The sequence below is a fragment of the Cyprinus carpio genome, chromosome B17, assembly GCF_018340385.1.
Source record: "Cyprinus carpio isolate SPL01 chromosome B17, ASM1834038v1, whole genome shotgun sequence".
Taxonomy (NCBI): domain Eukaryota; kingdom Metazoa; phylum Chordata; class Actinopteri; order Cypriniformes; family Cyprinidae; genus Cyprinus; species Cyprinus carpio.
In genome coordinates, this window is record NC_056613.1 from 17,563,022 (window position 1) to 17,575,332 (window position 12,311).

Sequence of the window (12,311 nt, forward strand, 5' to 3'; positions counted from 1 at the left end):
GCTCAAACCCTCCAATGTGACTGAATTAAAACAATTCTGCAAAGAAGAGTGGGACAAAAATTCTTCACAGCGATGTGAAAGACTCATTGCCAGTTATCGCAAATACTTGATTGCAGTTGTTGCTGCAAAGGGTGGCCCAACCAGTTATTAGATTTAGGGGGCAATTGTTTTTTCTTTCTTTCTTTTTTTCTGTTATGTTTTGCTATCTAGTTAATAATGTTTTTTTTGTTTAATTTTTTTTCTGTATCTGTTTTTTCCCAGATGTTTTTCAGTTAAAAAAACTGGTATTATTTGGATGTGGAAAAGGAAAGCAAGCACTTTAAGGTATATACATACTGCAGACATGTTTAGATTGCATGTGCTGGTTTGAGGGACATACCAAGGCTTACTCTGTCTGATGGTCCAATGACCCTTTGCCCCTGAGCCCACTCCACCCCTCCTCCTCTTTCTGTTCGATTGATGAATGGAGAGGAGATTGAAGATCAGGTGAAGGGGAGAACAGGCCCTTACGCTTGCTGTGGCGATTACTACACAGCCCTGTCATTGAATCTGACAGCTGTGTGACAGTTGTGGAGGAGATACATATTGAATCTGGCAGTGCCTCTGCATTTAATTTTTTTTCAATAATGTGTGTGTGTGTGTGTGTGTGTGTGTCTGTCTGTGTGTGAGAGTGTAAGTGTGTGTATGTGTGTCTGTGAGTGTGTGTGTGTGTGTCTGTGTGTGTGGTGCAAGTGTGTGTGTAGCGGTGTATTACATCTGGTGTGTGTGTATGTCAAAATGTGTGTGTGTGTGTGTGTGTGTGTGTACAGGTCAGACAGCAAGGACAAATAGCGGTGTATTACAGTCTCGACCAGCTGTTTATTTCAAAATATCTGTTTATCAAATCTCGACCATCCATTTACATCAAAGCGACCAAAAACAGTTGAAATTAAACAGGCTTTTTAAATAACTAAAATAAATTTAAAAATACCAGACTAATTGACTTTTTTTGTAACTAAAATAAACATTAAAATTTTGATAATTTAAAAATTTTAAAAAAAATCTAACTATATGCTAGAAATGAACAGCCTAATTCACAGTTCTGACACATACCAATGTCAGCAAAAAAATAATATGCTAATCATTGTCATGACACAATAACCATTATCATTTAAGAACCACTTTAGTGCAGCTAAATAGATCATGGTTGTGATGCCATAACCATTGTGATTTCCGAATCACCTTTTGTAGCAGTTTAGTTGCTCTAAATGGAGGGAGGAAGCTGTCAACTGAGTAGATTAAACAAGGAAAAGCCATTTACATTTACATTACATTGTCATTTAGCTTTTATCCAAATGATTTACAAATGAAAAATATAAATGTATGTGTTAAAGGGACAGTTCATATAAAAATAAAAATTGCCATCATTTATTCACTCTCACATTGTTTAAAACACAGTAGACTTTCTACTTTCAATGTGCCACAACAGGAGAAATGCTGCAGAATGTACTGCCCGTTTTCTGTATGGTAAATTGATAGCAAGTAAATTGGGATTGGGGTTGTCAAGCTGTAAAATGACCAAAAGCACAGTAAAAGTATCATGTAAGTGATTCGTATGATTTGTGTTATGTTCCAAATCTTCTGAAACAATGCAATAGTTTAGACCAAAAGTGTAGTTATTTACTGAAAATCTTACCCTCCACACCACCTTTATTATCAAATGAAAACATGTCCAGGATTTTTTTTTTCTTTTTCTTCTCAAACACTGCACATGGCCTACAAACAATTAATGTGGTCTAGCTGTGGAAACAAATTCTTAAGTCATTGCCATGGCTTCTCTCTCTGGTCATTTTGTAGCTCCACAAATTGCTCATTCTCTTTCATAATATGGAAAAGAGTAGCCAACACATTCTTCAACATTTCTCCTTTTGTCTTTTACAGAAAAAAAAAAAAGTCATACAAGTTTGGAATGACATGCAGTTGAGTAAATAATGACAGCATTTAGATTTTATGGAGTAAATAATATATTAATTTGTTGCATGTTTCTGTTTGTAGAGACTCTCTCTGAAGGTCTTGACAAACTTGTACAGTTGTGTGCTGTCAAACTGGCAGTGAGGTTGCTGCGTCCTGGTGTCCTGAATGTGTTCTCTCCCTGTTTTGGCCAACACTTGGCCGTGATCCGCTGTAATGACGGGGATGCAGTTTGTATGTTTTCCTTGCTTGTGGCTGCAGTGTTAACCCTCCCTCTCTCTTCCCTGTTCCCTCTCTCCCTGCACCAGGCCCGGCTCACCTCCTGTTCATCCACTTGTAGTGTCACAGAGGTACAGCATGTTTTACACAGCGCCGTCCATCACCCTGCGACTAACCACGCCCCTCTCAGAGACTCGGCCACTCATTGCTCACACACCTCACACGTGCACAACTCATCCCTGTAAAGCAAGTCTGTCTCATCGGTTCATTTATTTAACCCCAAAAAAGCCTTGTAGTTTGTTTTGTGTGTTTGTGTGTGTCCTTCAATTCATTAGTTTCTCATGAATTCTGAACTTTTCTGTCCTAAATAAGGATGAAGTGAATCATTAATTTGATAAATGCATAGCATCATACAATATGTGCAGTTTTTTTTCTTCATAATTGAGTTAAACATTTAAAGCTGCTGTAAGCAATATTTTGAAATACTGCATCTGCCCAAAATCAAATAGAAATAGTGTGAATAATATTAATAAATAAGAATAATAATACATATTTTATAATTATAAATTATAATTATAAAATTAATTATATTAAAATTAATTGAAACTCTAATATTATAAGTTATTGTTCTTATTATTTCCTATTATTCTAAAAGTTGATTCTCATTATTGTTATAACAAATGCTTGCATGATTCATAAATACTGAAAAAACATTTTTTTTAAACTAACAAATTCAAAAAATATTCATAAATACATAAAAAACATTTTTTTTACATTGGGTTAATGAAAATATTTGTATTTATGTATTTATTCATTTTTTTTAATTTTTGAGTGAAATCAAGACCTGTTCTTGAAATGTTTGATCAGATTGACACTTGGAACGAGTGTTTGAAGGGATGGATGATGGTGGCGCAAGTTAGCATGATGGCTAAATTGCTTACAGCAGCTTTAATGACCACCTAACAAACTCTTGTTCCCTCAAAACATTTATTTCTCATAAAATGGGCTTTTTTTGCAACACTTCCAGTATCATAAAGTTGGAGGGGTTACAGAAATGAGCTTTTATTAAATCCCAAGTGCTCCACGGAAGCCTCCTTTGTTTTTGGAAGTCAGGTGAAAGGTCAGCATAACACACAGAGACACGGTGCAGCTGCTTTGCTCCTCTTTGGTTGCATAGTAGTGGGATTATTTTGCTGTTATGACTTCGCTTGATTCCCCTTCATATTTTTCATATCAGTGTTAGACGATCCTTAGAGTGTGTGTTTGTGACAGTGTATATTGTGAAGTGTGTGTGTGTATTTGTTGACGGGGAAGCTGTATCAGGTGAGTTACTGTCCTGTGGCTTCCTCCAGGCCTCACGGAGAGAGTTCAGGGCTCACCTGGATGAGGTCATCACGCTCAAGTCAAGGTACTCTACCTTGGACCAGGTAAACAGATTAATCTTCACATAAATCAACACTCAGTCAATCACACATACAAACATGCACTAAAGTCTTCCCTCAGAGTGTTGCACGTGGCCCACTGCCTATTGATGTAGCATCAGGGCAGTTTGTTGTTTTGTTATAGCTTTATCTTCTTGTCTTAAACAATCTCTGTCTCTCTCTCTAGCTCTGTTCCAAGACCTAGTCAGCTGCCTTGTTGTCTATCAAGTACAGAATTGACTAACTTGGCACTTTGACTCAAATAAAAATTTTTGATTAGATAAAAAAAAATGTAAATACCTTTTGGTATTAAATATATTTAGAATAAAAAATTTTCTTGACTTTTCAGCAATCTTAAATGCATTTTTCCCACAAGAATATGTCGCAGTAAATTTTATGTTTGCCGCATTCTTTTTTTACAGTTTGACCAAATTAAGTTATTTTAGAAGGCAACATAATTATTGAACTCTTTTAGCTAATTTTATATGCAAGTTTAATTCAGATTCATGTTTTCTTACCTTAAAAACAGTGAACCCATAAAGGTTATATAATATAATACTATATATATATATATATATATATATATATATATATATATATATATATATATATATATATATATATATATATATATATTATATTATAATATACCTTTATGGGTTCACTTAACTTAATGGAACTAATATACTACTGTTTTTTTTTTTTTTTTTTTTTTTATTTTTAAATAGGTTAGTGAATTACTTATGTTAAATAAAATATGGAAGAAATGCTCATTGTACAGTTAGGTTAGTGAATTACTTATGTTAAAATATGAATATTTAGTTAATCTTAATATTTAAAACATCTCATGATATTTTAATATACATTTTTAGTTCAACATTTGATATTAAGTTCAACATTTGATATTAATCACGTTATCTACCAAATTTATTGCAATAAATGATTTCAATCATCTAATATCAACTATTATGATTTATAATTATTCACCCTACCTTTTGGAGCATCTTTTGTGTTGAAAGTGACTTGGTTTTGGTCACTAGGTTTTGGAAAAGAGCCTCCTTTTCCCCTATTTCTCACTTTTTCTCTTCATCCCTCTTTCTGAGCTAATAAAATGGCTCACCAGCATTACAGCTGTTAGTTCTCATACTTTCTTATCTATCATTTCTGATTGGTTAATCACAGAGCGGAGTTCCTCTAATTGGGCCTGACACTCACTTGTTAATAATTCATTCCCCAGTGCTGTTCCCCAATTACTCCATCTTCATTTCAGTGGTCAGGGATTAACTCTCATCTGCCTGTATGCTGACACATGGTTCCCCATCCCTTGTGTGTGTGAGGACGTGTCTGTGAGCGTGTGTTTTCAGTCCACTGAGTTCTTTGGTCCGGCTCTGATTTAAAGAGACCTGACGTCTCTGCATTGCTTTCATTGCCTCCGTCCATTCCTTCAACCCCTCCTGTGATCACTGGTTACCTCTCATCTCCACTCTGAGCTCGTTTAGTCTGTTGTTTGATGAAAGGAGGTTAGATGTACAAATAGGAGGAGGGGGAAGAATAAAAAGTGCCAAGGATATACAATTTTCCTTGCCTACTTACAGGACTGGGTAAAAACAAATGGCTGGTAAACAGCACACTACCAGTCTTAGATCTGTGTGTTTGTGTTGTTGTATTAAATCTAATGATAACGATTTTTGTTTTTTTTGGTTACACGCAATACTAGGTTTATTTTATTTTATTTTATTTTATTTTATTTTATTTTATTTTATTTTATTTTATTTTATTTTATTTTATTATTTTATTTTATTTTATTTTATTTTATTTTAAAAAAGTGTGTTCAGTTTTATTGCATTCATTAATCTTCGTAAGGAAAGAAAACAAATGAAACTGATTGAAGGAGTTATAAAACAGTATCTAAAACATGGGCTGTGGCCTGATATTTTAATATGCCCTTTAGCAGCAGTTTTTATGTTTTCATTATTATTTATTTATTTTCTATGGTAAATCTAAATCTATGATTCTCTTATGATAATCAAAATGTATAAACAGGACTATTTTAAGAATACATTTTATCATTGTTCATCTTATGGTATTTTTTAATTAACATGAATAACCTAAAAAAAAATTGATTGCCTCAGTTTTATTTTATTTTATTTTACTTTATTTAAATAGTTCATTTCAGATTTAATGCACTCATTGCTTTTCTTATGGAAACAAATAAAACTGAAACAGCTTTAAAGTACAATTAGGTAAATGCATTAATTGTCTCAAATAAATTATTAATATTTATTGCCTGATATTTAAAAATGTTTTCTTCATTGTTCATTCATTTGCTATGATAAACCTATAGGTCTATGGTTTAAATAATCTGGATGGATTTAAATAATAACTTTTAATCAAATAAAAAATGATTATAATGTGGTATTAATCATAAATTATATACAGGGCTTTCAATAAATTTAATGTATCTTGAATTATAAATTTTCTTACATTTTTGTTACAATTTTGTTTTAATGCATTCAGTAGTAGAGTTTATAGAAAGAAAACAAGTGCAACTAACAAACTCACATTATGCCATTATTAGATAATGTTTCTACAGCATTAAATTAAGAATAATTGGTATGGTAACCCTGATATTTGAATGTGTATCTGTCCATATGGTTTCTTTGTTATTCATTCATTCATTCATTCACCCATAGAGTATGTCCATTCCACGTGTGCAGTTCATTCAGTCCCCTCAGATCTTAAATGCAATAATGTAACATACAAACTCTACCCTGCTCTGGTGGCCATTAGCACACTGACACACAGTATTACCAACACTGTCTTTTTCGGGTGTCTTCTAAAACTTCACTGGAACAGAAGTGCAGTATGTGGCGCTAACTGTGGCGAGTGACATTGTGCCTCACCTCACTCCTCTTCCTCGCTAACCTGTGCTACCTTCCTGGCTGGCTGGCATAACACCCCCCCCCATCACACCCCTAAACATTAGGACCAAATGACGCCCAGTCAGATCTCTCTTCACATCTCAGTGCTCATTCGTTGCCATCTCAGCTTGTTGTGTGTAAACCGAGCGAGCGCTGTCTCAGAAATTTGGTTTTCTTTTTTGGTCTCCCAAAGCTTCTGTCTGTTGTAAACCCTTTTGTTTCTGTTCATTGCCAAAGCTCCACTCTAGGCTGGAGGGGCTCAAAGATGATCGCAGGAACCATAGGACCTTCGACTCGCGAGTAACTATTCCCAACCCACGCAAAAAAAAGGAGCCGCTTCCGTCCGCAAACTCTGCTTTGCGTCAGGAGTCCAAACTCCTTGCTTTACACTCTTGTTCTCTCTGCTCGTCTCTGTTTCTCTCCTTCTCTCTCATTATCTTGTCTGTAGACGTCGCTCTTTCTAATGCTCTCTTTGTTTTATTAGCCGTTTGGTGTGCTGGAGTCTCTTGTGGACATTGAGTTCTGTTTCTTAGATCTTTTTTTTTCTCCTGTTTTTCTGTTCCTTTTAAGTTTTACCTCCATTTAGATGCAGTGTTTTATTGCTGTTTGCTGTATGTGAGCTGCGCCTCATCGTTTTCTTCCACTTCCTGTCCTTTCCTAACTCTCTGTCTTTCTTTGCTCTGTGTCGATCATTGATTTGTCGTGTTGGTGCTAGTCTGTTGTAACTGGATCGTGAGTAGAAAGGATTTGGGACTTGCTTGTGTGTCTCCCCCTATAGGCCAGGGGCATTGCGTCTTAGCACGAAGGACACATAAAGGGCTGTTTTTTACGCTTTCATGCAGTAAATCAAAGACTTAATATCTATAAACTTCTGTCACAATAGCCTCAAGTCAATGTGTATTTTTGCATGGAATTTGATTGCCCTCTCATACCATTACTCTTGGCCTAAGGGAACTCCATACTTTATGATACTTTGTATTGGTAGATTCCACAGTTACAGCTGAATGTATAATCAAATTTGCTATTATTATTATTATCTTAAAACATTCATGGCTCATTTGGAAAGACATTCAGCTTAAAAGGGGTCAAAATGAAACTGGATGGGAGGGAGTGCTTGAATAGTGTTCAATAATATGGAGCTTCTAGCTGTTAAAGTCAACATGAAATCAGAATTTTTTATATATATTTTTATACGCATCTATTTTTTTTAATAATTAATGTTTTTTTTTTTTATTATTATTTTTTTTTTTATTATTTTTCCTCTGAACTGATTTATCCTGATGTCAATTTTAACATTGTTTTAGGTTACTGTTATAGATAAAGAATTCTCCGATTTTGTTTACTACTCGTAATGAAGCGGGCAAGACACTTCCGGTGATATTAACATCTGCTGTCTCACTAATGAGGACATAAATACATGAACAACATCTCCAAAACTGCTCTGAGAGTCACTTCATGAGCATTTGACCATTTCATTTGAATAAAACTATCCTCATATCACACATAAATGTAAAGGTATTCACGGCAACCTGTCAAAATAAAAGTTTGGTTTAACTTGAAGACATTTTGGCAGAAATATATTACTGTTGTTCAGTAAAATGTACGTAATAGGCTGCTACTGCTACTACTATTAAAATTAAAACATTATTTTTAAGACATAATCATACAATATTTATTCAGTGTTTAGTTTTATATAAATAAAATATAAAAATCCCCTTTGTTTTCCAAAAAATAAAATGTATTTAATTTTCATTAATTAAAAGATAAATTAAATGAATGTTTTATGCCTTAAAAAATTTAAATACACAACACAGAATTTCTGAGGGGGAAAAAATCATAAGGCTATTGTAAGAATAAATGAAACTTGTTTTTATGCTTTCAAATAATTAGACATGCTAAAACACAGAATTCGGTAACAATAAAACACAAGGTTAGAAACAATAAAACATTTCATAGGGCCCTAAACATTTAATTTGTTAAACTTTTAATAATTTGATGTTAAATTGTTTAAGTTTCATGATTTCAATTAATTAGACATGCTTTTTTATTAATTCAATTAAATTAAACCATTAAAAAGGAGTCCAGAAAAATCCCCCCAAAGCCTTAATCCTAGGGGAAAGACTGTATATAATACTAATTTTTCATGAACCAGTCAATTCATGATGGATAAAAGCAAGTTTTAAACTACTTAAAAAAAAAAAAGTGGTATTCCCAGTTTTCACAAGCTAAACAATACTGTTTTGTAAGGAACACTATTTTGATATGAAATGCCTACATTTTTCTTTCTAAATGAATATTCATTCTGAGATGCATCACATTACAGCATTAAAATGTTTCAAGTTGACTTTAATGTCTGTTATGTCTGGAATCGGGTTGTTTTGTATGCTAGAATGCTAGAATAGACACAACACTTTCCAGATTGCTACAGCATTTTGTCAAGACCATGATGATAATGATAATAATGGCAGTAGGACTGAAAATGTTGTTTTCAGTTTGTTTGTTTTCAAGCTAGTTTATTTTGGTTGTTTTGTCTGAATGTGTAGATGATCATCCGGATCTTTATGAATCCTGTCAGTGGAATGCTAACTCTCCTGGACGGAGGATGGAGCTCCTTTTGTGCTCTAACTCATGTCTTTTTGTCTTTCTTTTCCCAATTCCTTTCTCTTTCTCTTCCTCATTCCCTCTCATTCTGTCTCTCTCTCTATATCTGTAGGTGCAGTCACGATGCAGCAGCAAGGAGAACATCCTGAGAGCAAGTGGGTGACCGATTGTGCATTATCGGGATGATTGTGCGTGTGTGTTTAAGAGCGTGTTTAAATTCTCACTCTTTGTCTCAGGTCACAGTGCAGTGGATATCACCAAGGTAGCTCGGAGACACCGCATGTCCCCGTTTCCCCTCACTTCTATGGACAAGGCCTTCATCACTGTGCTGGAGATGACTCCTGTCCTGGGTACCGAAATCATCAACTACAGAGGTAAGACCCATGTTTGCTAATACCAACCTAAACTAGACCAGTGGTCTGTTTGCACCAAGGTAAACCACATGAACAAAAATATTCACAAACTAGGGATGTCAAAGGTTCTTGATGATAACATTTTTATAAAATATTTTAAAAAGCTTGATCTTGGCAAGTTATTGGTGAATGCGAACAACTGGAACAAAATTAAGGTTTGTCAAAATATGGGATCTGTGCATTAAGACTTGTAATGTAAATTCAGCCTAATAGACCTACAGCTGTCATTAATATTAATCAAACTATTAAATATTAATCAAAATATTAACAAGAGTCTGTTCATGGCTGAATAACTTTAGTAATGAGTCCTCTACAATCAAACGTGAACAGTATTAATGTATTAAATTTAGAAATCATTCTATGAACACTATTTTTGTTTTTCTCTGAATTTAATGAGAATCAAGAGAATCATGCATGTTTTAGTATTAAAAATGCAGACTCATTCAGACAACTTGGGAATGGGCCTTAAAGGGATAATTCACCCAAAAATCAGCATTACTGTCATCATTTATTCACCCTTATGTTCTTACAAATATGTTCTTACAGACTTTCTTTCTTTCTTCTCGCCACTCCTTTCCATAAAAAAAGAACAAGAAAAACCATAAAACACCATAAAAATACTCCATATGACTACTTGTGAAGAACATGGTGAAGAATATCGTGATTTAGGGACATATAAGACACATGCTATCTTGAATAACTCCTTTTGTTCTACATGAAAGGAACGTCATACGGGTTTTGAAAGACACAAGGATGAATGATGATTTTTTGTGATCTATCCTTTTAACATGAAGTACTGTCCTTCTGATGGTACCAAAATGAGTTTTCATTGGCTGTTGGACTGTGGTATATATAGGCCAGAAAGTGCTGAAGGCATATAGTCACCAAGCTCTTTGCTTTGCAGCCTTTCAGCTTTTGCTTTTTTCATCTTCCATGCCTGTAGCTCCTCATCTGTCACACATCTGTACATTGTTTCTTTCACCCCATCGTCTTTCCATCTTTCTAGCTTTAATCTGGTCTCTCGTTCCATCCAGCCATCTTCTGTTGTTTTTTAACTCGCTGAGTTCTCTGAAGCTTTGATGCCATTTTGATCATCCGAAGACAGATCCTGTGGTCAGTTTCCGTGCGAATCTAACCTTAAAGGACTTCTTTTTGAATTTCGGGAAAAGCTCTGGAAGATTTTCAGTTACTCATAGTTGCTCAATCCACATGAACATCAGGAGCGGTCCAGTTCCAAGGGCTAGATAACATTCCATAGTTTTTTATTTACTTTATAGTCGGCACTCTGACACAGTCCATGCTATTCTTTTTGATGGCTTTTATTTGGTTTATCATGGCCATCACTAACTTAGGGCAGCCACCCTTGCATGTGGATGTGAATTGTGCCACCAAGACGCAGGCTGTGAGCTGGGCATTAATTTCAGTCCATGTGGTGGGGGATAGTGGGATTGCTCATGTGGTAGTTAAATGTGCCCAATGCATCTGGCAGGGCCCAATGCAGGTGACTTGGCCCCTCCAGCACGAAAAGGCATCTGGCGCCAGAGTGGCTCAAGTTGGCGGAAACTTCCTCTCTGCACTGGCGCCGAAGCAAAGGCAGAGAGGAGAGCCCTGGCCAGTGCCACCCACACCCCAAAGTATTACACAGGTCAGTGTGCACCATTACCCAGCACCTTCATGTCCAGCGCACATCTTCGAGCATGCCCGATGCTCATCTGGCCCCAGTAATGTGTGGAATACTCATCCATGCCACAGCGCCATTTCACCTCCAGACCAGCAGGGGGCGACTGAGAGTTGTTTGCAACCATTGACGAGAGGGCAGAAAAAGAACCTCATGTTAAGGACTGATATAAGTATGGCTGAATCACAGTTTGTATACTTGTATGCAAAGTCAAGAACGAAAAGTGGAAAAATTTAGCTGTCGATTGTAGGCGGGTACACAATTTGGACGGAAATTGCAACTTGATATTGCATTAGTGAACCATCGCAAACAAATCCACTTACATTGCATTCAATGATCCATCCAATTAGATATAGTATGCCATTTGAGTGTCTTTTGACAAATACATATATATTTTTACGCGCAAACTATTACGGATAGTATGTCGAATTGGGATTCAGCTTATAAGAGACAAGTAATTCACTGGAATCTTTTGTTTTTCTTTGAGCTTGTTCCACTGATTTGAACATGTCATGGTTGTCATTAATAGTCAAAGAACAGAATCATGTTTCATGTTTGGCTGTATCCGTTCGGTTTATCCATGGAGAATGGCCTAGTTTGGAAGAGCTTTGTTGTCATTTTGCATTCCAGATCATTTGCCCACGACTGCTGCTATGGAAGCCAGTGAATTCATCAATCTTGATGTGTGACGCAATGGTTAGAGATGTCAGTGAGCTAGCGTACAAAAACCAACAAAAACTCCCAACTTAAAGCAAACATTCAATACGCAAGCTTTTCTGACATCACCTCTTTTCACAAAACCCACCAGCACTTCAAACATTCTGCCTTAAATCTATAAGTAACCATGTGTAGAGCTTCACTGTTTCCTGACAGATAAAAATGATGGATTTTCAGCTCAGCGCGAGCACAAGGAGGGCAGGTTCAGATCAGCGTAAATTGAGGAAATATTCTCACCCAGCCAAGTAATGTCGCTCATAAATTTTTGAAATGCGTTGTTCATACAACCAGATGGGTGTAAGTTATAAGCAGCTGTCTGTTTTAAAACCCCTCTCTGTCACCTCGGTTAATAAAATGAATTTAAAATGTATAAATGGTCTCAGCCTTGGAG

The 12,311-nt window shown here is 35.6% G+C and overlaps 1 protein-coding gene across 13 annotated transcripts in view; it reads left to right on the forward strand.

The window, feature by feature from the left end:
* Positions 1-12,311, forward strand: part of LOC109048357 (gephyrin) — a 79,280-nt gene that overhangs the window by 52,557 nt on the left and 14,412 nt on the right. For 4 of the 13 annotated variants that reach the window (XM_042742605.1, XM_042742602.1, XM_042742606.1 and 1 more), the window contains 5 exons: positions 2,259-2,300; positions 3,522-3,596; positions 6,749-6,811; positions 9,225-9,267; positions 9,349-9,486. In XM_042742605.1, the coding sequence (XP_042598539.1) occupies positions 2,259-2,300; positions 3,522-3,596; positions 6,749-6,811; positions 9,225-9,267; positions 9,349-9,486 (361 nt within the window). Of the gene's footprint in view, positions 1-2,258; positions 2,301-3,521; positions 3,597-6,748; positions 6,812-9,224; positions 9,268-9,348; positions 9,487-11,014; positions 11,171-12,311 lie in introns of all 13 variants that reach the window. The other 9 variants (XM_042742595.1, XM_042742601.1, XM_042742599.1 and 6 more) reach the window with 6 other exon arrangements.